This window comes from Oncorhynchus masou, chromosome 9 (genome assembly GCF_036934945.1).
Source record: "Oncorhynchus masou masou isolate Uvic2021 chromosome 9, UVic_Omas_1.1, whole genome shotgun sequence".
Lineage (NCBI taxonomy): Eukaryota > Metazoa > Chordata > Actinopteri > Salmoniformes > Salmonidae > Oncorhynchus > Oncorhynchus masou.
This window is the reverse complement of record NC_088220.1, coordinates 57,291,551-57,319,196: the sequence shown is the minus strand read 5'-3', so window position 1 is coordinate 57,319,196 and position 27,646 is coordinate 57,291,551. Positions and strand designations below refer to the sequence as shown.

Below are 27,646 nucleotides of genomic sequence, written 5' to 3'. Positions count from 1 at the left end.
AAAGTCGAGTTGTAAGTCATCATATTTGTGACTCGAGTCTTACTCGAGTCCAAGTCATGTGACTTGAGTCCACACCTCTGGTCCCTACTCTCTTTGGGTAAGGCTAGCAGACTTTAACAACACATTTGCATGTGACAGAATGCACGACCTTGACGGTCTCCATAGAGGCGAGTGTATGCTTAGGTGGGTCGCTCAGATTGTCAGAACAGCGAAATGGGTTATGTTGTGTCTCGTCTGCATACACAACCAACCTGTTGGCCAACAGCACTCCTGTTGGTCGGGGCTCGAGAGTGCAACTTGTCAGACATGACCGATCTATGTGCTGTTAATGATGTTGTGGTTTGGTTGTTGCTTGGTGTCACTAACCACTCATGCACACCCTCATCAGGGTTCTGTTGCCCAGTGCTGCCGTGTGCTGCAGTCTCAAGTACTGTTGCTATTCCCAATGGGCTGATTTGTTCCATAGCCAAAGGATAGTACGGTGTGTGTTTTTTTTCTGGCTAGAATTGTATCCCAAGCGATATCATTTCATACTTCCACTCGTAGAAAGTGATATTCCCACTTCCATTATAGATTTGGATTGTTTTTATAGATGGTAATGAGGCTAAATACAAAAGGCTAAACACAAACGAATGGTTGGATTGTAGTTTATGTTAATCAACAACACCATCCACATGAATCCAAAATAGGCAAATTAAAAAACAATATGGAAAACTACAGAAAACATTAGGAACACCTTTCTAATATTGAGTTGCACTCCCCTTTGCCCTCAGAACAACCTCAATTCGTTGGGATATGGACTCTACAAGGTGTCAAAAGCATTTCACAGGGATGCTGGCCCATGTTGACTCCAATGCTTCCCAGAGTTGTGTCAGGCTGGCTGGATGTCCTTTGGGTGGAGGACCATTCTTGATACACACAGGAAACTGTTGAGCATGAAAAACCCAGCAGAGTTGCAGTTCTTGACACACTCAAACCGGTGCGCCTGGCACCTTCTACCATACCCCATTCAAAGGCACTTAAATATTTTGTCTTGCCCATTCACCCTCTGAATGTCATACATACACAATCAATGTCTCAATTGTCTCAAGGCTTAAAAATCCTTTTTTTAACCTGTCTCCTCCCCTTCATCTACACTGATTGAAGTGGATTGAACAAGTGACATCAATTAGGGATCATAGCTTTCACCTGGATTCACCTGGTCAGTCTATGTCATGGAAAGAGCAAGTGTTCCTTATGTTTTGTACACTCAGTGAATGTGGTTAAATTAATCACCAGTGCCTTACATTTAATAAATATAAAGCTATGTTAGTTCCTATCTAAGAGCCTCTGTTGTCATATCTTTGCATCATTAGCTTAGGCACTCAGTTAATTAAATAAAACTACTACAGTCTGTGACCCCACAGCCTGACCCAACCTACAGAGCAGCAGCCCCCCCCCCCCAGATACGGTTGAGCCGTGAGCATGTGAAATGCTCAGTGACGCAGCCCAGTCGCAGAGCATTAGCAACACCGTGTCAACGCTAACTCGTCACTTTCACTCACTCTCATCCGTCTCTAGTCATACCCACTACCCAGCCCCTACTAATATCTTCGGCTGGAGCTAATAGGATTACCGTAATGAATATCACGAGCTTTTGGCAGCACCGAGCTTCTTAGGCCAATTAAAAGCCCCAGAAAAAGCAGAGTTTTATCCCAGGCCTGACAATATAGATCCCTGAGTAATGATTGATAATCAGACCTTAAGACCTCTACTCCTTTCCATAGTCCTCCGGAAGATAACTGGCTTAATTAATATAAATGGACGTCAATAAGAGGTTTCTTAGGTTTTTCTTTTTAACACATTTCCTTGTTATTTGCAAGGTGTCTCAGTGGCGACGAGAGGAGGGGGAGTGTAACAAGATCAAGGACTTCCTTTTCGAATGGTTGCCTGTGCTTTCCCTGATGCGTCAATACCCCCAATGTGTTTAATGTAGCCATAACGGCATAGAGCAGACCAACAACCACATTGAACAGGAGATTGCAATGCCTATTTAAGCTGCTGCTTGGACTTTTTTGTTTCCCCTGTAAAATAGATTTAAGTGTTGCGACACCCAGAGAACAAGACTTAGCTTTATTCCTTTGGGAAGCCATATTGGTCGCAATGGCCCTTAACGCTGTAGTGGTCCTTTACTTTCTTCCTTAACGTGTGATGCCAAACCCCACATTTCCCCAGCTCCCACTGCAATGTGTGACGCATCACACACACACACACACACACACACACACACACACACACACACAAACAACAGGGCACTTCGCTGTAAAAAACAATGCAACATGTCCAGTGTGAGAGAAGGAGGGCGGAGATAAACATGCCACTTAAAAGCAATGGGAGGTCTGGGTAATGGCTCTATGTCCCTCAGATTAACAGTTACCTTCTGGCTGGATAAACAAACCACAACGACAGCTCCCATAGGCTCGGCTCTGCAGGAGGACTGGAGAGGACAGGGTTTCATGTGCCCCCCCCCCACTACTATTCTTCTAGTTTATTGGTTTAGATATAGAATGTGAAAAGGGAGGGGGGTTATCCAAATATCATCATTTGCATTGGAAGCACAGTGCTTCTGTTCTGAGCAGCTAGACTGCTGAAGGTATATACTTGCTATGAATATGTACAGGTGAATCAATTCAATAAGAATGCATAGTGCTCAGTATCTGTTCCTGGTATTTATATTAACATAATGACGCTTCATAATGACTTAACCATCCATCCAACTATCATGACATTATTATTAAGACACCATACATTTGCTAAAGCAAGGTTTGATATGAATCCCTGGTGGATAGAATCCATTTTCCACAGATCGTCAGACCTCTCTTCTGTCATGGAAGCCAGTCAAGCTACTGTGGTTGAAATGACCCCCCTGGCCTGCTGTCATTGAAGCATTGAAGCAGTAGTCTTTTCCGAGAATACGTTTCTCTCCCCTTGGTATTCTCCATGCCCACATTGTGTTGTTGTGGCTGCTTGGCTTTCAGAACACGGCAGACTCTGTCGCGGGGACGGGACGTTAACAGCAACAGTAGATAAATCAATAGGTTGAAAAGCACTGTGAGGACCCAGACTTGCGGACAGACCTGAAGGCAGGCAGACAGACGGACTCACACGCAGGCAGGCACATTGTGTCTTCGGGGAACAGGGAGTCACTTTGTTGCGCCTGCTGGGTCATCAGATAAAAGACAAGACTACATGACATGAATGCTTGCCTAGATCCATCAGTCATCAGTGGGGGGACTGGGAAAGCTCTCATGTTTTTATTGATCATCTTGGCTGCCTTGAGGGCGCTCTCTGCTAATCCAAGATGATGCCATGAACCTGATTACCGTCCTATGCGGTGAATAATTCTGTGACGTTCTGGGGCTCTTATTTGCTGCCTGCTTTCCAACTGTGCACCACTAGTGTAGCTGTGTTTTGCCTGTGTGTGTTTGTCTGTGTGGCCCGTCAGACTGAAGTGTTATTTCAGGTCATTACTGAAGCCATCTGTCCTCTTCATTGTTAGCATCATCGTGGGACTTCCATGTCTGTCTGACACATCTCTTCTCCACAAACTGTTGGCTGCTCTATGATGTTAACACTGACCTTTGTAGTCATATTTTATAGCATTGTTTTGTCCCAGCTCGGTAAAGATACTTGTATTAATCGGTGTGTGTGTGTGTGTATTGCGTGTGCGTGCGTGCCTCAATAACTACAAATATAATCATATTAAACTGTGTATTTGGCCTCCCTAATAAAGTGTACTCGCTTGACATTTATTACCTGCAGCTTTTAATGACGAGAATATTTCTGTTAGTTGTTAATGGAGGGTGGAAGGCCAGACAGGCTGTTAGTGGTCCCATCCTGCTGATGTGAGCCTAGCTTAGCCAATCCCTGGGAGGCAGATCACATGGTGTCGGTGTTGCCAGACTGACACGTAAGAGGAGACACATCACTGGCTGCGTCTCAAATGGCACCCTATACAGTGCACTACTTTTGACCAGGCTCCATTAGTCTCTGGTCTAAAGTAGTGCATTTTGTAGGGAATAGGGTGCCATTTTGGATGCAAATAGCGTCTCAGGTCTCTCTGGGGATCCGGAGGGCGGCGAGACTCTGCGCTTTGGTCTTCCTGCTTGTAATTCATTAGAGTACAGCCCCTTTCCCCTCTCTTGAACAAAGTGGTCTCGCTGACATAACAATGAGATTTGGCCTTTGATTGTTCTCATTGGCCCACTGAGCTTACAATCCTCCCAACAGTACAGATAGATGCATCACTTGAGTTTTTAAATTCCCTATGAGACCATGGCCAGAGCTTATCCATGATTTTTCACAATTATTTAAGTCAATAAGTCATAGTTTCCACTTCGTGCAAATCCTTGTGAGTGCGGTATCTTTTCCTATGATATGACATACAAATTATCTTCAGCCTACCATTCGTTTCAGGGCTGGGGTTTATTTGAATGTTACCACCCACCAGCATAGTGTTGTTTATTATTCAGAAATAGCTGCAAAGTTGCTCCTCTTCGTGACTGAGATGAGCCAAATAGCCTTGTGTTCACTTGGCTGCCTGAGCAATGGAGGAAATTATTTTCTACATTGTAGAATAATAGTGAAAACATCAAAACTATGAAATAACACATATGGAATTATGTAGTAACCAAAAAAGTTACCAAAAAAATAAAAAATATATTTTATATTAGCCACCCTTTGCCTTGATTACATCTTTGCACACTCTTGGCATTCTCTCAACCTGCTTCATGAGGTTGTCACCTGGAATGTATTTAAATTCTTAATGTGTTTGAGCCAATCAGTTGGGTTGTGACAAGGTAGGGGTGGTATATCAATTTCAAGAACTTTTGAAAGTTTCTTCAAGTGCAGTCGCAAAATCCATCAAGGGCTATGATGAAACTGGCTCTCATGAGGACCGTCACAGGAAAGGAAGACCCAGAGTTACCTTCGCTGCAGAGGATAAGTTCATTAGAGCTGCACCTCAGATTGCAGCCCAAATAAATGCTTCACAGAGTTCAAGTAACAGACACATCTCAACATCAACTGTTCGGAGGACACTGCGTGAGTTAGGCCTTCATGGTCAAATTGCTGCAAAGAAACCACTACTAAAGGACTCAAATAAGAAGAAGAGACTACTTGGGCCAAGAAACACGAGCAATGGACATTAGACCGGTGGAAATCTGTCCTTTGGTCTGATGAATCCAAATTCAAGATTTTTGCTTCCAACTGCCATGTCTTTGAAGCATGGAAGAGGAGGTGTGATGGTGTGGGGGTGCTTTGCTGGTGACACTGTCTGTGATTTATTTAGAATTCAAAGCACACTTAACCAGCATGGTTACCACAGCATTCTGCAGCAATATGCCATCCCATCTGGTTTGTGCTTAGTGGGACTATCATTTGTTTATCAAGAGAACAATGACCCAAAACACTCCTCCAGGCTGTGTAAGGGCTATTTGACCAAGGAGAGTAATGTAGTGCTGCATCAAATGACTTGTCCTCCACAACCAGTTTGTGATGAGTTGGACCGCAGAGTGAATGAAAAGCAGCCAGCAAGTGCTCAGCATATGTGTGAACTCCTTCTTGTTGGAAAAGCATTTTTCATGGCTACTTTGAAGGATCTCAAATATAAAATATAATTTTGATTTGTTTAACACTTTTTTGGTTGCTACATGATTCCATATGTGTTATTTCATAGTTTGATGTCTCTACTATTATTCTACAACGTAGAAAATAGTAAAAAATAAAGTAAAACCTTTGAGTAGGTGTGTCCAAACTTTTGACTGGTACTGTATATAAATGTTATAATTGCTTGATGTGATAGTATTTTGCAATCCCCGTCGCCCCAAGATGGATTATTTTGACCACTAACGTTTTGCCTCACCACACACTCCACTGCTTTGATTGGTCTAACATTACCTCGACACCACAACTGTCTATCCAGATAATGAAACGGCACTCTTGAAAAAAGTTCAAGGAAATTATAGTAACATGTCATTTGCTGCGTGGATGATCATGAGCAAAGTCATTGTAGCCTATCATTTCACTTCCCCTGTGAGAACCATGTACCGCAGCCAAAGCCTGCCAGCAGCCTACTTACTACCAAAGGTTGTCCATTAAAATGTAGAAAAACACATATCAGCTATCTTTCAATACTTATCCATATTACCGGAGCTTCATCTTATAAGCATTTCGATGGCGGATTCGCTGTCATCATTTTTTGGAAGATGCGAAAACTTTGGAGATAACAATAGATGGTGAAGTCAACGATAGGCCAGTGGTTTCCATCCGTGAGAAGGTTTTCCCTAAATCAATGCTCATGACAAATCCAGAACCAGCCATTACTGGCTAATATTTTGAAAATAGTATTGGCCTAGTAAAAAATGATTAACAGAACATTAGCTAGCTAGATAAGGTTAGCATGCTAGCTAGCTACACTGCCAGCTGCCAGTGCCCTATTTGCTGATGTTTATAAACGCCACGTGGAAAATCCCACACCCAATTTGTGAATATGAATAAGTAGTTAAATCTTCGAAGGTGGAACCTAAACGTGCATTTCCTCTCTAGGACAGTTAATTACGTTGATGTAGTGTTGTCAACTTTCTTTGGGGGGTCCTTTTAATAATAGCAGATTCTATAATAATTTTGTCACATTAGTCATAATTAGGAGGTGGTCATTAAGCCGTCTCCATGGCTCTTTGTGTTTCTTATTTATTGATTCATTGATTGATTTATTAATTGTACATCTGTTGGTTCCAGACTTTGTTGGGGAGCCATGAACCATCCTCCGTCCAGCTGTGGGTGTCCTACAACCGCCAGCCAATGAAAGCTGCCCAGTTCATGACCCGCCACCCAATCACAGTGAGTCTCCAGGCCTGCTTCGCCACACCAGAACATCCTCTCTGTGGCTCCTAGTTGATTCCTAGTCTAGAGAACAAACCTGCCACTGTATCGTTGATGAAATTGGGAAAATGTGTTTGTAAGGAAATGTTGAAACTATACTATGTAGCTAGTATGTAGTTGACAGCTCAACATGAGCCAGAAATCACAAGGACAATACTGTAAGGCGTTACACTCCACTCACAGTAGAAAGATTTTAATTCCATGACATTTTTTATCTTAAAAATTAACCTGTTTTTGTGTAATAAAAGTTTAATAACAATCATCAGCTTTTAGTTGTGAGAGAATCACACCATGCCCTTTTCTTCTCCTGCAGGAGTACTACATCGCTGATGCCTCGGAGGACCAGGTGTTTGTTTGCGTCAACCACCTCAACAACGTCACCCACCTGTACATCTCAGACACGCAGGGCCTGTCCTTCTCCCTGTCCCTGGAGAATGTGCTATACTACAGCCCAGAGGGTTCAGGCAGCAACACCCTCATCAGGTAGGTACAATATTCCTAGTGCTTCTCAATACTCTACTGGGGGGTTGCACAATTCTGCTCCAGGCCAGCACTTACACACCTGCTTCCTCTATATGACCTAATCAACCAACCTCGGGTTGCTCATTTTTGTTTCAGGCCGGCCCAGCACTAACCCACCTGATTTGATCTATTAACTAATCGCAGGTTGCACATTTTTGTTCCATCCCAGCACTAACCCATTATATTCAGCTAATCTGCTTATCACCGTGATTAGTGGCTTGTTAGTGCTGGGGTAGGACCAAAATGTGCTCCACCTTTGGTGTATCCCCCCAGGAACAGATTTTACTAAGCAACAATGGATCTGAGATCTGGGTTCAATTAGTATTGGTATCTTTCAAATACTTAAGCTGTCCTTGATTGAGCGTACCTGACACAACAGAATCAAAATAAAAGTCCCAAAAGTGCAAACCATTCCCGTCTGACACTCCAGGCAGGCTCAATCAATCACCCAATGCATTTCAAAGAAAACAAGTACTATTTGAAGTCTGCAATATTCTGATGTGACGCACAGTTAAGGCAGCCTAATTAGTAGGAAACACTATGAGATCTGTAGTGTCTTGCTTGGAACAAAGTAACAGAACTCACCTTGATCAAGTACACACACCCTTGGATCAATTATACCCACCTTGATCAAGCGCACCCACCCAACTTGATTTATTTTGGAGAGAGAGGAGGCTGTTCTACGTCTGATCATTGCAGCACTGGGGGACCTCCTGGTGTGCATTCCTAGTGACGACGATGAGTCAGTGTGTGTGTGTGTGCGCGCGCGTTTTTTCCTCAGAGTTGGTAAACAACAGTAGGGCCTTTGCATGTGTTCACATGTTTAAATCCCAGGGACCAGGATGTTGGATGTTTGCTGAGTCCATGTTGTCACGGTGCTGCAGTGTAGCGTAATGCGTCCAGGGCCTATAATTAGTCAAATGACTAGGTTCCCAACACGTCTCCAGCTACCTGGAGTTTTTGTGTTGTGAGAGCAGCTTGATTGCTTCTTGATAGTGAGGCGACCTCATGACAGGAGCAGAACACGTGTTTCCTTTAACCAATATAGCCACAAGATACACTGAACGTGATCCTGTATTGTTGTTGATGCTAATCATGTCTGTGTGTAAATGTGCATCTGTCTGTGTTTGTGTACCTACTCCGTGTGTGTGTGTGTGTGTGTGTGTGTGTGTGTGTGTGTGTGTGTGTGTGTGTGTGTGTGTGTTTCATCCCAGGTACTTTACCAATGAGCCCTTTGCTGACCTGCACCGTGTGGAGGGTCTGCGTGGCGTCTTCGTGGCCACGCTCATCAACGGCTCACTCAGCAAGGACAACATGCGCTCCGTGATCACCTTCGACAAGGGGGGCACCTGGGAACTGCTTCAGGCCCCCTCCGCCGACAGCCTGGGAGGAACACTGGACTGCCAGGTAGCTAGCTAGCTGTTACAGTAACACCTGACCCTGTATCAGTGGTTAGAGAAAGCGTTCACCTACTCCCTGGTGGGTTTCCCCTAACCACTGATACAGGATACTGAAACACAAACTAGGTTATAGCTTCCTGACAGACCATTGCTGGCAGCTTCAGCAATGTGACATCATACACACCGGGGCGACAACAACAGGATTACACGAAGCAGACCATTCTATTTGTTCCTTTAAAAACCTGCTGCATGTAAAACAGTGTGTGCTATAGCTTGGAAAATAAATAAATGTGAGTCTGGATGAGAACGTAATGTTTGTTTCTAACATTAGGGCTGTTTTCCTAAATAAGTCATATCTGCTTTGGGTTTTGTTTCCTTTCCACGATACTAGCCTGTGTCGCGATACTATTATCATCCCAGCCCTAATTAAGATCTGCCCAAGACTCCCACTGTTGGCTCTTGTTAATGTAGGCATGCCTGAAGGGAGGGCAAAAATTGGGAAGAGACATTAAAGTGACAGTCTTGGCAGAATGTAATTATTTTCTTGTTGATGTCTGTAAGCAGGAAGTTGCCTCGTTGTGTGTAACACTGTCAAAGTGTTGAGTCTATGAGTCCTTTGAGGTAGGAATTGGGGGTGGGTTAATATGAACCTACATTAGTGGTTAGGAACAGCAGCCATGAGGCCACAAGGTGTGTTTGCATTCTAAAAGGGAAGTAAGTTTGGATGCAAATAGGTGTGTTCTGTTTGGTTTTAGAAAGTGGTTGTGTCCCTTGTACTAAAATGTATGCACTCACTACTATAACCCGCTTTGGATAAGAGTGTCTGCTAAATTTACTATGATGTAAATGTAGCTTCACTTCTGAGAAAATAGTTTATATTTGTATTTATTTATTTTTGGTTTTGCCAGATTGTTGTCTCCATTGACCTAACACTTCTCTCTCCATCTCTCCCTTCTCCCTCCACGCCTCTCCATCCCTCCCTCCCTTCCCCCCTACTCGATCTCCCTTCACCTTTCCTATCTATCCCTCCATTTTTTCTTTCTATATCTCTCTCCTCTCTATCCCTCCCTCCCCTCCATCCCTCTTCGATACCCTCTCGGTACTTCTCTATCCCCCCCATCCTGTCCCTCCCTCTCTGTAGCTCTCCAAGGGCTGCTCCCTCCACCTGGCCCAGCGCTGGAGCCAGCTTCTCAACATTCAGCTACGCAGGATGCCCATACTGTCCAAGGAGTCAGCACCAGGGCTCATCATGGCCACAGGTGGGGAGGCTTAGACTAGCATCATACCACTACAATGACTATTTACTTTAAGATACGTACAGTACCAGTCAAAAGTTTGGACACACCTACTCATTCAAGTTTATTTTTATTTTTAAATTTGACTATTTTCTACATTGTAAAATAATCGTGAAGACATCAAAAAAACTATGAAATAACACATATGGAATCATGTAGTAACCAAAAAATATATTTTATATTTGAGATTCTTCAAAGTAGCCACCCTTTGCCTTGATGACAGCTTTGCACACACTTGGTATTCTCTCAACCAGCTTCATGAGGTAGTCACCTGGAATGCATTTCAATCAACAGGTGTGCCTTGTTAAAAGTCAATTTGTGGAATTGCTTACCTTCTTAATGCGTTTGAGCCAATCAGTTGCGTTGTGACAAGGTAGGGGTGGTATACAGCCCTATTTGGTAAAAGTCCAAGTGCATATTATGGCAAGAACAGCTCAAATAAACAAAGATAAACAACAGTCCATCATTACTTTAAGACATGAAGGTCAGTCATTCCAGAACATTTCAAGAACTTTTAAAGTTTCTTCAGTCGCAAAACTATCAAGAGCAATGATAAAACTGGCTCTCATGAGGACCACCACAGGAAAAGAAGACCCAGAGTTACCTCTGCTGCAGAGGATAAGTTCATTATAGTTACCAGCCTCAGAAATTGCAACCCAAATAAATGTTTCACAGAGTTCAAGTAACAGACACATCTCAACATCAACTGTTCAGAGGAGACTGCGTGAATCAGGCCTTCATGGTCAAATTGCTGCAAAGAAACCACCACTAAAGGGCACCAGTAATAAGAAGGGACTTGCTTGAGCCAAGAAACACGAGCAATGGACATTAGACTGGTGGAAATCTGTCCAAATTTGAAATTTTTGGTTCCAACCTCCATGTCTTTGTGAGACGCAGAGTAGGTGAACGGATGATCTCTGCATGTGTTGTTCCCACCTTGAAGCATGGAGGAGGAGGTGTGATGATGTGGGGGTGCTTTTCTGGTGACGCTGTCTATGATTTATTTAGATTTCAAGGCACACTTAACCAGCATGGCTTCCACAGCATTCTGCAGCAATAGGCCATCCCATCTGGTTTGCGCTTAGTGGGACTATCATTTGTTTATCAAGAGAACAATGACCCAAAACACACCTCACGTCTGTGCAAGGGCTATTTGACCAAGGAGAGTAATGTAGTGCTGCATCAGATGACCTGGCCTCCACAACCCGTTTGTGATGAGTTGGACCGCAGAGTGAATGAAAAGCAGCCAACAAGTGCTCAGCACATGTGTGAACTCATTCATGACTGTTGGAAAAGCATTCCAGGTGAAGCTGGTTGAGAGAATGCCAAGAGTGTAAAATATCTGTTATCAAGGCAAAGGGTGGCTACTTTGAAGAATCTAAAATCTAAAATATATTTTGATATTTTAACACTTGTTTTTTTATGTGTTATTTCATAGTTTTGATGTCTTCACTATTATTCTACAATGTAGAAAATAGTACAAATGAATAAAAACTCTTAAATGAGTAAGTGTGTCCAAACCTTTGACTGGTACTGTATATCTTTAAAGATGGAGAGAGACGAGGACAGTGGGGAAAGAAGGAGGATGGTTGCGTTAAAGGGAGCCCATACTGCTACGGCATTACCGCTATACACGCCAGGCCACTTAATGACCATTTCTATGGCGAATACGTGACTTCCCTTATGGTGGTGCAACTTCCACTGTTGTCTGATCTGATAGAGAGGACCACTTCCTCCATCAGCCAATCACACAGGAAATGAGACTGAGATGTGAGATGTGCATAGAGAAGCTGCCTAGTCTCTCCTTCCTGTTGTTTGTTTGCGTCTGTGTTCATTTAAAAAAAAAAATCTTTTAACCTTACTTAGAGGTTAACCTTTATTTATTCAGGCAATTCAGTTGAAAGCAAATTCTTATTCACTGAGTGTGTGTGTGTGTGTGAGTGGTGTGTGGTTGTGCGTGCGCGCACACGCGTTTTTCTGAGTGCTCATTTTTGAGTGCTTTTTTTCTGAGTTTGTGTGTTCATTGTTTGTGCGAACGTGTGTGTGTGTGTGCATGTATAACTGCGTGTACTCAGGTCAGAGCAATAGACTTTGTCTGGAGCTACACGAGGAGCAGTTGGACACATCCATTGTGTTTCATCCACTAAAATTGTCTCTCTGTCTCTACCTCGTCGCGCTTCTGCCTGCTTGGCCGAGTACATTGATTTCCTTTGTAGCTGTGTCTGGAAGGAGGAAGAAGCCTCTACACCCTGCGAGCTGCTAGAACCCTTAATTAAATTATTAGTAGATAATGGCCACGGGGAGAAGTGCAGAGAGGAGCAGGGAGGGAGGGCTGCGGAAACACTATGCCCCTCTCGTCCATGTTATCGCTCACACACAGATGCACTAATTACTTCTGCATCACCCAGCGGGTACAAGCAAACGCACACACAGACCGTCTCCCTCTTTGTGTGGACCCAGCCAGCCACACACAACCAGCATCCCCAACCCACCTATCAGGAGGAGCGTTTCCAACGAAACGTTTTGTTTTGTGACTGGTTCCTGTATACATTAATATGGCCTCCAAGAGCGACAGTCATTAGTGGTGGTGCAGGGGAGGAGAACATCATTCACATACAGTGGCTTCATTAAACAGCTCTCAGGATGAGTGTCACATAGAGAGAGAGACTCGTACACAACTACATAAAACAATAAGGAGTTGGAGTCAGAGCTTTGATACCTGCTGTAATCCATATTGCACTGGTGAATTGTACAACAGGTACCAGTACGCGCACACCGTTAGGTGCAACATGGTAGTCTACATCCACATAGGATAAATAGATATATGATGTTAGACATTAGACTCATTACACTCGTTAGGGACTTCCCTCTAGAATGACTGCAGACTGATTTTGATATTATTCATGCCTATATGTTCAGCACATGGTATGGACAGAGTATTGACACTGCAATCTAATGTTGACAATAAAGCACACGAGAGAATAGGAACTTTTCGGGAACATAGGTCTATCGCTTGATCTCAAGCATTCGTTTAAAAACCCTGGATAGAATCTATCCCTATATAGAGCCACCCAGCTATAGGACCATGCTACACTAGCCCCTTTCTCCATGGCCTGCGTCTCAAGTCACTTTGTGTGCTCTGGGCTTTGCTCTTATGCGTCCCAAATCGCACCCTATTCCCTATGCATGTAGTGCACTTCTTTTGACCAGGGCTTTGGTCGAAAGTAGTGCACTATGTAGGGAGTAGGGTGCTGTTAGGGACAACGCCCGGGATACTGCTGGCACTGGAGACTACCTGAAGCTGCAGTAGTGTTCCTACTGAATCACTCTCTGTGTGTAATGTTTAATTCATCACCTCCTCTCTCACAGCCATTCCACTGATCATCCTGTGTCTGTGTCTGTCTCCCCTGCAGGCTCTGTGGGTAAGAACCTGGCCAACAAGCCCAATGTGTATGTGTCCAGCAGTGCTGGGGCCAGATGGAGAGAGGTCAGTGTCTGTCTGTGCGCGCCTTGTTTTTGTGTGTGTGCTGCATATACGTAACTATGCACATGATGAGCATGCTGTAAATCATGACGTTGGTTATTCTTTCCTGCCGATGCCACCCCCTCATATGCCAAAGGGTTTCTGTGCAGCGCCTCGCCATAGTGCTGAATGGCCAGCGGAGGTCACTTTCTTTGACAGCATATTATTAAGCAACCACAAAGCCACACGGGGGAACCCTCAAAAACAGAAACAATGGAAAAGCAACCACAAAGCCAAACGGGGGAACCCTCAAAAACAGAAACAATGGAAAAGCAACCACAAAGCCACACGGGGGAACCCTCAAAAACAGAAACAATGGAAAAGCAACCACAAAGCCACACGGGGGAACCCTCAAAAACAGAAACAATGGAAAAGCAACCACAAAGCCACACGGGGGAACCCTCAAAAACAGAAACAATGGAAAAGCAACCACAAAGCCACACGGGGGAACCCTCAAAAACAGAAAAATGGAAAAGCACAAAGCCACACGGGGGAACCCTCAAAAACAGAAACAATGGAAAAGCAACCACAAAGCCACACGGGGGAACCCTCAAAAACAGAAACAATGGAAAAGCAACCACAAAGCCACACGGGGGAACCCTCAAAAACAGAAACAATGGAAAAGCACCCACAACATTTTCACCTGCTCTTTATGTCTACGATGTGACATTCCACAAGAGCAGAATGACTTTAAAAAAAAAAGTTTTACATTCTTTTAATCTGAACATAGTGTCATATTATTTGTAATAATACGGCCTGACAGTTGTACTCGTCTTATTATGGTAACTATATCAATTGACCAGCAATCTTATGGAGTGTGGCTTTAATGGGTGTTCTTCACATTTCCCCTTCTCAAGGCGCTGGCCGGTCCTCACTTCTACACGTGGGGTGACCACGGGGGCGTCCTCATGGCCATCGCCCAGGGGGGCTCCAGCACACACCTCAAGTGAGTCTCACAGCAGGGGCCTTATTTAGGGCTGTTGTATCTCCACTGTTAGAACAGAACAGTGTGCTGTGTATCACCCCCTCCTCATTGCACCCCTCTAGTCCCCACTAACTCTGCCCTAGGATGTTGACTTTCAGTCTGCTTACCTTGTCAAATAAAGTTTCAGTGAATTATACCCGTCTCAACCCACTGTGTCACTGCCAACTCGAGCAGTACTGTGCTGGCTCTGAAATGGTATTTTCACATTGTCCTTTCCAGCACGGTTCCATCTACAACAGGTCATAGGATACGTAACCAGGCTAATGCACTACAGCTTGGCTTGGCTCAGTAGTGTAAAAAAGGGTATACATATTGTAACCATGCTAATTCTGATCTGTGTACTGTCTCTGCCGGCCCATCTATAGACTAGCATCCTGTTCAGATGGTGAATTAGGGGCCATTCCTTACGGGCCATTCTGGCTCGGACAAGGCTACCTACCTACTGTCTCTCTGTGTCTCAGGTTCAGTACCAATGAGGGGGAGACGTGGACAGACTTCCGTTTCTCTGACAGGGAGGTGTATGTCTACCAGCTGCTGACGGAGCCGGGGGAGAAGAGCACCATCTTTACCATCTTCGGCTCCTACGCCGACCAGAGACACAGCTGGCTCATCCTGCAGGTCAACGCCAGCGACGTGCTCGGTGAGGGGACTCTCATAATATTACTATGCTGGGCAGAAGTCATGACTGAAGTATGCTCAGCCTGGTGCTTTTGCATCTGTTTGTCTTCCATTTTCACAACAAAATGAGAAACATACGCCCACTGACCCAGAGTGTCACTGAGGTGTGTGTTTGTGCGTCCGCGTGTGTCCGCTGTCCAGGCATATGTACTCTTCTGTCCCCATGCTACTGTAATAAAATATCACCAAATCCCAAATCAAGTATTTGTGTGTCTCTTCAGGCGTGCCGTGTGCCGAGGGAGACTACAAGCGCTGGTCCCCGTCAGACGAGCACGGCAACGACTGCCTTCTGGGTAGAGAGATGGTGTACAAGCGACGCACGCCCCACGCCACCTGCTTCAACGGGGAAGACTTCGACCGCCCCGTCACCGTGTCCAACTGCTCCTGCACACGCCAGGACTACGAGTGGTGAGACCAGAGGCATCATTGCCAAGCCCAAATCCACCCTTTGCCTCTACCCCTAAACTCTATCTACCCCGAGGCGCCTTATATAGATCTGAAAGGATTGGATAGCTGCTGTCTAGAAAGGTGACAGCTCCATGTTTCCTTCTGTTAAGCTCGGACGAGGTGGAATGTTTCTCCCTTACTTACAGCTATGTTATCCTTTCAGGGTAGGAGCTAGGGGTTGATTGGAATTGGGCCACGGTCTTTTTCCACTCATCTCTATCTGTTCATAGTTTCATAGTTAGGTCGGCGAACAGTGGGTCTCTCTGTTTCTCTCTTTCTGTTTCTGTCTCTCTGTTTCTCTCTTTCTGTTTCTCTCTTTCTGTTTCTCTCTTTCTGTTTCTCTCTTTCTGTTTCTGTCTCTCTGTTTCTGTGTCTCTGTTTCTGTGTCTCTCTTTCTGTTTCTGTCTTTCTGTCTCTTTCTGTTTCTGTCTCTCTTTCTGTGTCTCTCTGTCTCTCTCCCTCTGTCTCTCTGTCTCTCTCCCTCTGTCTCTCTCTCGCTCTCTGTCTCTGTGTGTTTCTTTCTGTTTCTGTCTCACTGTTTCTGTCTCTCTCTCTCTCTCTCTCTCTGTCTCTGTGTGTCTCTCTCACCCTCCTCTCTCTCACGGTGTCTCTTTCTCTCACCCTCCTCTCTCCCTCGGTGTCTCTCTCTCCCTCTCTCTCTCCCTCCCTCTCTCTCCCTCTCTCTCTCTCTCTCTCTCTCTGTCTGTCTATCTCTCTGTCTCTCTCTCTCACACTCTGTCTCTCTCTCTCTCTTTGTGTCTCTTTCTCTCACCCTCCTCTCTCTCTCTCTCTCTCTCTCTCTGTGTGTCTCTTTCTCTCTCTCTCTCTCTGTCTCTCTCACCCTCCTCTCTCTGTCTCTCTTTCTCTCACCCTCCTCTCCCTCTTTGTTTCTCTCTGTCTCTCTATCTCTATATCTCTCTCTGTGTCTCTCTCACCCTCCTCTCTCTCTCTCTCTCTCTCTCAGTGACTATGGCTTCAAGCTGAGCGAGGACCTGTCCCTCCAGGTGTGCCTGCCCGACCCCGAGTTCTCCGGGAACCTCTACGCCCCTCCCGTGCCCTGCCCCGTTGGCACTACCTACCGTCGCAGTACGGGGTAAGTCAATATCCCTTTGGTATTAACATATTGTCACTTCATCAGAAACCAGGCTTTACCCTTCTCATAATTATAGGCTTTACCCTTTTGTTAAGGTGACTGATACGGCCTTGCAATGTGGGATGGGTCAGGATTATATGACCTAGCTGAGCTGAAGGGGTTTGGACTGAATTCATAGTGTGTCCCAAATGGGACTTGGTAATAAAAAAAAGTAGTGCACTATAAAGAGAAGGGTGCCGTTTGGGGCGTACAAACAAAGGTTGAGATACACTTGTCCTTGGTGGCAGACTGGCAGTGACATATGTCTTGCAAAAACAAATGGCATTACCTGGCGTACCAGTCTTCACCTCAGTCTTCTATGTTTTTTACTGCCACCAGGAGATGAGCGTTCGATATCAGCATGGTTATTGATGAATATGATAGGAACTCTATGTAATTGACGTCTTTTGTTGTCAGGGGGGAACTCTCTTTGTTCTTTTTTGTGGGGAAGAGGAAGGAGTGACGTCATGCCATTACATAGCCCTCGTTATCATGGAGAACAGCCCCACCTAGTGTCATAAGGAGAGAAATGTCCCAGCAAAATCTTGACATACACTGAGTGTACAAAACTTTAGGAACACCTTCCTAATATTGAGTTGCACCCCCAGAACAGCCTAAATTCATTGGGCATGGACTCTACAAGGTGTCGAAAGCGTTCCACAGGGATGCTGGCCCATGTTGACCCCAATGCTTCCCACAGTTGTGTCAAGTTGGCTGGATGTCCTTTGGGCAGTGGACCATTCTTGATACACACGGGAAACTGTTGAGCGTGAAAAACCCAGTAGCATTGCAGTTCTTGACACAAACCGGTGTGCCTGGCACCTACTACCATACCCCATTCAAAGGGTATGCCACCATTTGGGGCGGCTGGGTAGCCTAGTGGTTAGAGCGTTGGACTAGTAACCGGAAGGTTGCAAGTTCAAACCCCTGAGCTGACAAGGTACAAATCTGTCATTCTGCCCCTGAACAGGCATTTAACCCACTGTTCCTCAGCCGTCATTGAAAATAAGAATTTGTTCTTAACTGACTTGACTAGTTAAATAAAGGTAAAAAAAAAAAAACACTTAAATATTTAGTCTTGCCCATTGACCCTCTGAATGGCACACATACACAATCCATGTCTCAATTGTCTCAATAATTAAAAATCCTTCTTTAACCTGTCTCCCCCTTTCATCTACACTGATTTTGAAGTGGATTGAACAATTGACATCAACAAGGGATCATAGCTTTCACCTGGTTAGTCTATGTCATGGAAAGGGCAAGTGTTCTTAATGTTTGGTATACTCTGTGTATATAAAATGGGGAACATGTAAACGTTTGTACGTCCTCGTACACAACTACGCACAAGATACACTTTATGGGTGGTGGGTGTTTGTCTGACCATATTGTTAACCAGTTTGTATGTGTGTGTCTCTCTCTCTCAGGTACAGGAAGGTGTCTGGGGACAGCTGTAGTGGAGGGGATGTAGAAGCCAGACTGGATGGAGAGATGCTGCCCTGTCCTGTAGGAGGTAAGCCTCCCCTCTCTCAATTCAGTAACCGTCATTCGAGCTGGACCAATAGCCATCATGGTGGATGGGCCAATAAAAGAAACCATCATTAGTGCACAACTTACTTACCCACATACAATCAGACGATGGGCCGCAGGTATCAAGCACCTGGAGGTATGCTGATTTAAGATAAGTTTAGTCTTTTAGATCACAATGCATAAGAGACACCTGAATGAATGAATAAGAGACACTCTGAGACGACTGGCTTCACAATTATTTTCCCTTTGAAAGGGAAGAACCTTATTCCTTTTTTGCCATTTATGAATGTGTTATTCCTTGTGTTTCTATGGGCTATAGTAGTAAAGGCCAAATGAAGTACTTTAATATTACCTAAAGGGCCTAAAATTCATAATCAAATAGCTAAATTATCCAAATCTAATTTTATTGGTCACATACACATGTTTAGCAGATGTGATTGCGGGTGTAGCGAAATGCTTGTGTTTCTAGCTCCAACAGTGCAGTAATATCTAACAAGTAATATCTAACAATTTCGCAACATATACACAATACACACAAATCTAAGTAGGAATGATGAATTAAGACTATATAGATACAGTGGGGCAAAAAAGTATTTAATCAGCCACCAATTGTACAAGTTCTCCCACTTAAAAAGATGAGAGAGGCCTGTAATTTTCATCATAGGTAAGGAGAGGGGTACCAGTACAGAGTCAATGTGGAGGCTATATACAGGGGGTACCGGTTCAGAGTCAATGTGGATGCTATATACAGGGGGTACCGGTACAGAGTCAATGTGGAGGCTATATACAGGGGGTACCAGTTCAGAGTCAATGTGGATGCTATATACAGGGGGTACCGGTTCAGAGTCAATGTGGATGCTATATACAGGGGGTACCGGTACAGAGTCAATGTGGAGGCTATATACAGGGGGTACCGGTTCAGAGTCAATGTGGATGCTATATACAGGGGGTACCGATACAGAGTCAATGTGGAGGCTATATACAGGGGGTACCGGTTCAGAGTCAATGTGGATGCTATATACAGGGGGTACCGATACAGAGTCAATGTGGAGGCTATATACAGGGCTACCGGTACAGAGTCAATGTGGAGGCTATATACAGGGGGTACTGGTACAGAGTCAATGTGGAGGCTATATACAGGGGGTACCGGTACAGCGTCAATGTGGAAGCTATATACAGGGGGTACCGGTACAGAGTCAATGTGGAGGCTATATACAGGGGGTACCGCTACAGAGTCAATGTGGAGGCTCTATACAGGGGTACCGGTACAGAGTCAATGTGGAGGTTATATACAGGGGGTACCGGTATAGAGTCAATGTGGAGGCTATATACAGGGGGTACCGGCACAGAGTCAATGTGGAGGCTATATACAGGGGGTACCGGTACAGAGTCAATGTGGAGGCTATATACAGGGGGTACCGGTACAGAGTCAATGTGGAGGCTATATACAGGGGGTACCGGCACAGAGTCAATGTGGAGGCTATATACAGGGGGTACCGGTACAGAGTCAATGTGGAGGCTATATACAGGGGGTACCGGTACAGAGTCAATGTGGAGGCTATATACAGGGGGTACCGGTACAGAGTCAACATGCGGGGGCACCGGTTAGTCGAATTACAAAATAAAAGGCTATTTGTTGCTATTTTGTTACCAGTTGTTACTCTTCACATGGATGTAGATTAGAATGAATTGTTTTAAGTGTTTTTCCCCCCCTGGTCTTCTCCAGAGAGTAATGAGTTCATCCTGTACGCTGTGAGGAACTCCATCCATCGCTATGACCTGGCCACAGGGACCGACCAGGTCCTGCCCCTCTCTGGGCTCCGCGAGGCCGTGGCCCTGGACTTTGACTACGAAAGGAACTGCCTCTACTGGGCCGACATCTCGCTGGACATCATACAGGTCAGGGCCTTCACAGAAGGCACTCAGCTGTAACCATGACTTACCCTATTCCCTATATAGTACATTACTTGTGTACTATATAGGGAATTAAATGCTATTTTGGACACAGAATCTATCCTACACACACTTCAGTGACCAAAAGTACATAGTGAATTGTGATTAGTGAAAACCATATACACACACTTCAGTGACCACATCCCTCCCTTTTCTCCCCCTCCAGAGGCTTTGTCTAAATGGCAGTACGGGACAGGAAGTGATCGTTAGGAAGGACCTGCAGAATGTGGAGGCCCTCACCTTTGACCCCATCAGCAGGCTTCTCTACTGGGTGGACGCCGGAGCGCAGAGGATTGAGGTAAACATGAGGAACAGGGATTTGTCCAATATTTTATATATACTGGGCAAAAATATAAACACAACATGCAACATTTTCAGTGATTTTTCTAAGTTACAGTTCATATAAGGAAATCAGTCAGTTGAATACGTTCATTAGGCCCTAATCTATGGATTTCACATGACTGGGCAGGGCAGCAGCCGTGGGTGGGCCCGGGAGGGCATAGGTCCACCCACTTGGGAGGGCATAGGTCCACCCACTTGGGAGGGCATAGGTCCACCCACTTGGGAGGGCATAGGTCCACCCACTTGGGAGGGCATAGGTCCACCCACTTGGGAGCCAGGCCCACCAACTGGGGAGCCAGGCACAGCCAATCAGAATGAGTAGTTCCCCACAAAAGTGCTTTATTAGAGACAGAAATACTCCTCAGTATCCTCAGCTGTCTGGGTGACTAGTCTCAGAAGATCCTACAGCTGAAGAAGCTGGATGTGGAGGTCCTTGGCTGGCGTAGTCACATGTGGTCTGCGGTTGTCATGCTGGTTGGAAGTACTGCCAAATTCTCTACTGCCAAATTTTTGAGACATCTTTGGCATTGTGACAAAACTGCACATTTTAGAGTGCACCTGTGTAATGATTATGCTGTTTAATCAGCTTCTTGATATGCCACACCTGTCAGCTGGATGGATTATCTTGGCAAAGGAGAAATGTTTCACTAACAGGGATGTATAAAAAAAATGTGCACAACATTTTAGAGAAATAAGCTTTTTGTGCATATGGAACAGTTCTGGTATCTTTTATTTCAGCTCATGAAAAATGGGACCAACACTTCACATGTTTGCGATTATATTTTTGTTCAGTGTGTGTGTGTGTGTGTGTGTGTGTGTGTTTATTTATTTATAAATGTGTTTATTTATTTATAAAGATAGATATATATATATATCTATATATTTAGATTATGTATATTTCTAAACTGGGTGGTTCGAGCCCTGAAATGCTGATTGGCTAAACGCTGTGGTGTATCAGACCGAATACTATGACAAAACATTTAATTACATTGTTAACCAGTTTATAATAATAGCAATAAGGAGTTTGTGATATATGGCCAATATACCACGGCTAAGGGCTGTGTCCAGGCACTCCGCGTTGCGTCTTGCATAAGAACAGCTTTTAGCCGTGGTGTGTGTGTGTGTGTGTGTGTGTGTATATATATATATATAGGTATTTATTTAACCTTTATTTAACTAGTCAAGTCAGTTAAGAAAAAAATCGTATTTACAATGATGGCCAAACCCGGACGATGCTGGGCCAGTTGTGTGCCTCCCTATGGGACTCCCAATCACGGCCGGATGTGGTACAGCCTGCATATATTGATTAAATACCACACCCCCTTGGGCCTTATTGCTTAAATATTTAATATTTTTTCTCCATCTTATTGAAGCCTTGTTTGATTTAGATGTGTTTCCTCACCTGATAAATAGTGTCAGGCAATATAGTGTGTGATGATGTTGACCCACTCCATGTGTTGTGTAGGTGTTTAACCATGATGTGACCCACTCCATGTGTTGTGTAGGTGTTTAACCATGATGTGACCCACTCCATGTGTTGTGTAGGTGTTTAACCCTGATGGTGACCCACTCCATGTGTTGTGTAGGTGTTTAACCCTGATGGTGACCCACTCCATGTGTTGTGTTGTGTAGGTTTTTAACCCTGATGTGACCCACTCCATGTGTTGTGTAGGTGTCTAACCCTGATGGTGACCTACTCCATGTGTTGTGTAGGTGTTTAACCCTGATGTAGTGTGTTGTTTAACCCTGATGGTGACCCACTCCATGTGTTGTGTAGGTGTCTAACCCTGATGGTGACCCACTCCATGTGTTGTGTAGGTGTCTAACCCTGATGGTGACCTACTCCATGTGTTGTGTAGGTGTTTAACCCTGATGGTGACCCACTCCATGTGTTGTGTTGTGTAGGTGTTTAACCCTGATGGTGACCCACTCCATGTGTTGTGTAGGTGTCTAACCCTGATGGTGACCTACTCCATGTGTTGTGTAGGTGTCTAACCCTGATGTTGACCCACTCCATGTGTTGTGTTGTGTAGGTGTTTAACCCTGATGGTGACCCACTCCATGTGTTGTGTAGGTGTTTAACCCTGATGTTGACCCACTCCATGTGTTGTGTAGGTGTTTAACCCTGACGTTGACCTACTCCATGTGTTGTGTAGGTGTTTAACCCTGATGTTGACCCACTCCATGTGTTGTGTAGGTGTTTAACCCTGATGGTGACCCACTCCATGTGATGTGTTGTGTAGGTGTCTAACCCTGATGGTGACCCACTCCATGTGTTGTGTTGTGTAGGTGTCTAACCCTGATGTTGACCCACTCCATGTGTTGTGTTGTGTAGGTGTCTAACCCTGATGTTGACCCACTCCATGTGTTGTGTAGGTGTTTAACCCTGATGTTGACCCACTCCATGTGTTGTGTTGTGTAGGTGTCTAACCCTGATGTTGACCCACTCCATGTGTTGTGTATGTGTTGTGTAGGTTCTTAACCCTGATGGTGACCCACTCCATGTGTTGTGTAGGTGTTTAACCCTGATGGTGACCTACTCCATGTGTTGTTGTGTAGGTGTCTTAACCCTGATGGTGACCCACTCCATGTGTTGTGTTGTGTAGGTGTTTAACCCTGATGGTGACCCACTCCATGTGTTGTGTTGTGTAGGTGTCTAACCCTGATGGTGACCCACTCCATGTGTTGTGTTGTGTAGGTGTCTAACCCTGATGTTGAACCACTCCATGTGTTGTGTATGTGTTGTGTAGGTGTTTAACCCTGATGGTGACCCACTCCATGTGTTGTGTTGTGTAGGTGTTTAACCCTGATGGTGACCTACTCCATGTGTTGTTGTGTAGGTGTCTAACCCTGATGGTGACCCACTCCATGTGTTGTGTTGTGTAGGTGTTTAACCCTGATGGTGACCCACTCCATGTGTTGTGTTGTGTTGTGTAGGTGTCTAACCCTGATGGGGACCTACGTCACACTCTGCTCAACTCCTCAGTGCTGGAGCATCCCAGAGCTCTGGTCCTCATGCCAGGAGAGAGGTAACACAGTCTAATAACCTTGAATAACTACCATACATGTTTCAATCAAATACATTTGGAAAGCTTTTTTTACACAAAAATGTCTCCCTCTTGACCGACTGGTAAAGGGGCAATCTGTGATCGCTACATACATCTTGGACTGTATCGCTTTGTTTTTGTTTGAACTGCAGATTGCCCCTTTACTGTAAATAACATCAAAGCTAATATCTGTCTGATATACTTCCTTAATCTGTGATGCGTCTCTCCTACCAGCCTGATGTTCTGGACAGATTGGGGCGACCGTGCAGCCGGCGTGTACCGTGGCTACATGGACGGCTCCAACGTGTCTCGCATCGTGTCCGAGGGCGTCCGCTGGCCCAACGGCATCACGGCTGACGACAACTGGCTGTACTGGACCGAGGCCTATGGCGACCGCATCGAGCGGGCCGACTTCGCCGGGGGGCAGCGCAGCGTGGTCATGGAGGGCCTGCCTCACCCCTATGCCATTGCTGTTTTCAAGGTACTTTAGAACGGTCGCTGCTTATGGACTATTCAGGCCCACTGTGATATTTATAGCCGTTTTTGATTATTTAAATGAATGTAAACCCGTTGATTCTTGAAGAATATCACTTATAAATGCCTTTACAAGCTCAAGTTCATTTGTCTTAACGTCTTTCGATGTAGACTCTGCAGTAGGACATCATCGTACACAGCCTGACAACTTCCTTCTTGCAGATGTCAACAACAACAGATTTAAAATCTGCCCAGAACTGTCCCTATTGACTTTTTCCAAATGTGCCCCCTCCCCTGAGGCATGTCCACATTGGAATTAGCCAATAGAGGCAGTCTTGGCAAATAAGAATGTAATTGATGGCTGGAAGCAAAACATTGGCAAACTGGGTATGATGATGTCATATCCCCAGTGTTGAGTGTGCAACGCTGGGCATAAGTCTGGCACACACTGTAGCACAGTCCCACTGTAAAAGATATCCAGGTTTGTTTTCATAATCTCTCAGTTACTGGGCAAATCCTCATTGGCCTGTGTGTGTTTTCAGAATGACCTGTACTGGGATGACTGGTCAAGGAGGGGCATCTTCAAGGCTCCCAAAGCAGGTTCCCAGGACAATGATCTCATAGTGGGTAGACTGACCGGGGTCATGGACCTCAAAATCTTCTACAAAGGCAAGACCAGAGGTGAGAGACGAGCAGCAAAATCATATTTAAGAATCAATGCCCATTGTAAGTACACCTTCCAAGAACTTCACTTGTCAGCATTAAATAGATATTGTCAGAATACTGCTCTGTAAGGGACAATACTGGAAGCTTTGTTTGGACAGCCAAACTACTTCAGCAGAGTTAGATGAATGGCATGATTGGATCTAAGTGTACCTGTCTGCTTATGACAAACCCGTGTGTCTCCACTATTCCAGGTCATAATGCCTGTGCAGACCAACCCTGCAGCCTACTGTGTCTGCCCCAGCCCGGGCACCGCCACACCTGTGTATGCCCTGACGGCACGCCCACCACCACCCGACCCGACGGACAGCTCCAGTGCCAGTGTCCCACCGGCTACCAGCTCCACAACAGCACCTGCGTCAAGACAGGTGAGGCCTGGCACACACACACTAACATACGTGCACACCGGCTCTCTGACAGACAAACAAGGACACACACACAACAACACACACACAATGGTCTCTGTGGGCACAAAATACTACTGATCAAATCACATTTTATTTGTCACATGCGCCGAAAACAACAGGTGTAGTAGACCTTACTGTGAAATGGTTCTTTATGAGCACTTAACTAATTCATGCCATGTGATTAACCTACAATGCAGGTGGAAAAAAGTAGGTAAGAAAAATGTTGTAGCTAAAACTAAAGAAAAAATAGTAACCCAATTAAAATAGCAATAACGAGGCTATATACAAGGGGTACCGATACCAAGTCAATGTGCAGAGGTAGGGGTTAGTCGAGGTAATGGAGGTAATATGTGCATGTTTATAGGGGTAAAATGACAAAATCATGATAAAGTATTGAGGTTCTCGACATAGTCCTTCAGGCGACCCTATCACAGATCCACAATGGTGCAGGCTTTTGTTCCCACCTAGCACTAACACCTGTGTCACCTAATTCAACTCATCGCCAAGCGATGAGTTGTATCTGGTGTGTTTGTACTGGGCTGGACCAAAAGCCTGCAGAGCCTGCGGTGGGCCCGTCGCCAGGAATCGGGACTGAAGATCCCTGCCTCAGTGAATGCAGAGAACCACTGCCCTCCTCCCCCTCACTTCCTGAACTGCCCTCCTCCCCCTCTCTTCCTGAACTGCCCTCCTCCCCCTCTCTTCCTGAACTGCCCTCCTCCCCCTCTCTTCCTGAACTGTGCCCTCCTCCCCCTCTCTTCCTGAACTGCCCTCCTCCCCCTCTCTTCCTGACTGCCCTCCTCCCCCTCTCTTCCTGAACTGCCCTCCTCCCCCTCTCTTCTTGACTGCCCTCCTCCCCCTCTTCCTGAACTGCCCTCCTCCCCCTCTTCCTGAACTGCCCTCCTCCCCCTCTCTTCCTGGACTGCCCTCCTCCCCCTCTCTTCCTGAACTGCCCTCCTCCCCCTCTTTTCCTGAACTGCCCTCCTCCCCCTCTCTTCCTGAACTGCCCTCCTCCCCCTCTCTTCCTGAACTGCCCTCCTCCCCCTCTCTTCCTGACTGCCCTCCTCCCCCTCTCTTCCTGAACTGCCCTCCTCCCCCTCTCTTCCTGAACAGCCCTCCTCCCCCTCTCTTCCTGAACAGCCCTCCTCCCCCTCTCTTCCTGACTGCCCTCCTCCCCCTCTCTTCCTGAACTGCCCTCCTCCCCCTCTTCCTGACTGGCCGTGTGACTGGTGGTTGTTCCGCAAGGACCCCTTTGGAAAGAAGTGTTTTCATTGACACTTTTAGTTGCTGTCCTTCAGGATTCAGATACACTTCTTGATGATGTGCGTTTTATTTGCAATCCAAAATGGAATGAAATTCAACTCCCCCAGAACACACGTGCCTGCCCAACCAGTACCGCTGCGCCAACGGCAAGTGCATCAGCAGCATCTGGAAGTGCGACAGCGACAACGACTGTGGCGACATGAGCGACGAGCAGGAGTGCCGTGAGTGAAGCCAAAATGGCACCCTATTTCCTATATAGTGCACTACTTTGGGTCAGGCCATTTCAGACACACAGCTAGACAAGGGACAACTCACTCAGATTATTCTGTTTATTATTATTGTTGTAAAAAATGATTTGGTGCTGAATTCTTGTTTGTGTACATAGTGAATAAAATGGATCCAACAGATAATGATCAATAGAGTCGGACTAGAGTTTGTTGCTGTCACTGTCACAATACACTCTGCTGCTGTTCTCTCTCTGTCCTTCTGGGCTCAATGTCAACACCCTGTCATTCTGTCTGCCTCCTGTCCGTCCCCCTCCAGCCACCACCTCCTGTGACCCGTCCATCCAGTATCGCTGTGTGGCGTCCGGCTCCTGCATCCCGCTGGCCTTCAAGTGTGACCACGAGGACGACTGTGGGGACAACAGTGACGAGGAACACTGTGGTACGAGGACGAGAGAGAGAGAGTGTGTGTGTGTGTGTGTGTGTGTGTGTGAGTGTGAGTGTGAGTGCGTGTGCGTGCACTTCCATGCATGTTTTTTTCCCTGACAACGTGTGCTCTAGCCTGTATGACTTTTGAGATTGTATATAGCCTATGTGATTCTTCCTCTGATTACTGGCCGACTGTGTGTGTGTATCCCAGAGAGTCACCAGTGTGGATCAGGGGAGTTCTCGTGTGCGCGGGGCGTGTGTATCCGCGAGGCCTGGCGATGTGACGGAGACAATGACTGCAGGGACTGGTCAGACGAAGCCAACTGTACAGGTGCGACCAGGAACATGTTCAAACAG

The 27,646-nt window shown here is 45.6% G+C and overlaps 1 protein-coding gene across 2 annotated transcripts in view; it reads left to right on the top strand.

Moving 5' to 3' along the window:
- The window catches only part of LOC135546302 (sortilin-related receptor-like), a 73,231-nt gene that overhangs the window by 27,712 nt on the left and 17,873 nt on the right, over positions 1 to 27,646 (top strand). For both annotated transcript variants that reach the window (XM_064974632.1, XM_064974631.1), the window contains exons 7-25: positions 6,778 to 6,879; positions 7,235 to 7,404; positions 8,658 to 8,850; positions 9,985 to 10,102; positions 13,552 to 13,625; positions 14,519 to 14,607; positions 15,108 to 15,286; positions 15,546 to 15,732; positions 16,736 to 16,864; positions 18,328 to 18,413; positions 20,157 to 20,329; positions 20,550 to 20,681; positions 23,663 to 23,754; positions 24,007 to 24,253; positions 24,789 to 24,927; positions 25,164 to 25,337; positions 26,744 to 26,857; positions 27,180 to 27,302; positions 27,501 to 27,620. In XM_064974632.1, coding sequence (XP_064830704.1) covers positions 6,778 to 6,879; positions 7,235 to 7,404; positions 8,658 to 8,850; positions 9,985 to 10,102; positions 13,552 to 13,625; positions 14,519 to 14,607; positions 15,108 to 15,286; positions 15,546 to 15,732; positions 16,736 to 16,864; positions 18,328 to 18,413; positions 20,157 to 20,329; positions 20,550 to 20,681; positions 23,663 to 23,754; positions 24,007 to 24,253; positions 24,789 to 24,927; positions 25,164 to 25,337; positions 26,744 to 26,857; positions 27,180 to 27,302; positions 27,501 to 27,620 — 2,641 coding nt within the window. The remainder of the gene's footprint in view (positions 1 to 6,777; positions 6,880 to 7,234; positions 7,405 to 8,657; positions 8,851 to 9,984; positions 10,103 to 13,551; positions 13,626 to 14,518; positions 14,608 to 15,107; positions 15,287 to 15,545; positions 15,733 to 16,735; positions 16,865 to 18,327; positions 18,414 to 20,156; positions 20,330 to 20,549; positions 20,682 to 23,662; positions 23,755 to 24,006; positions 24,254 to 24,788; positions 24,928 to 25,163; positions 25,338 to 26,743; positions 26,858 to 27,179; positions 27,303 to 27,500; positions 27,621 to 27,646) is intronic.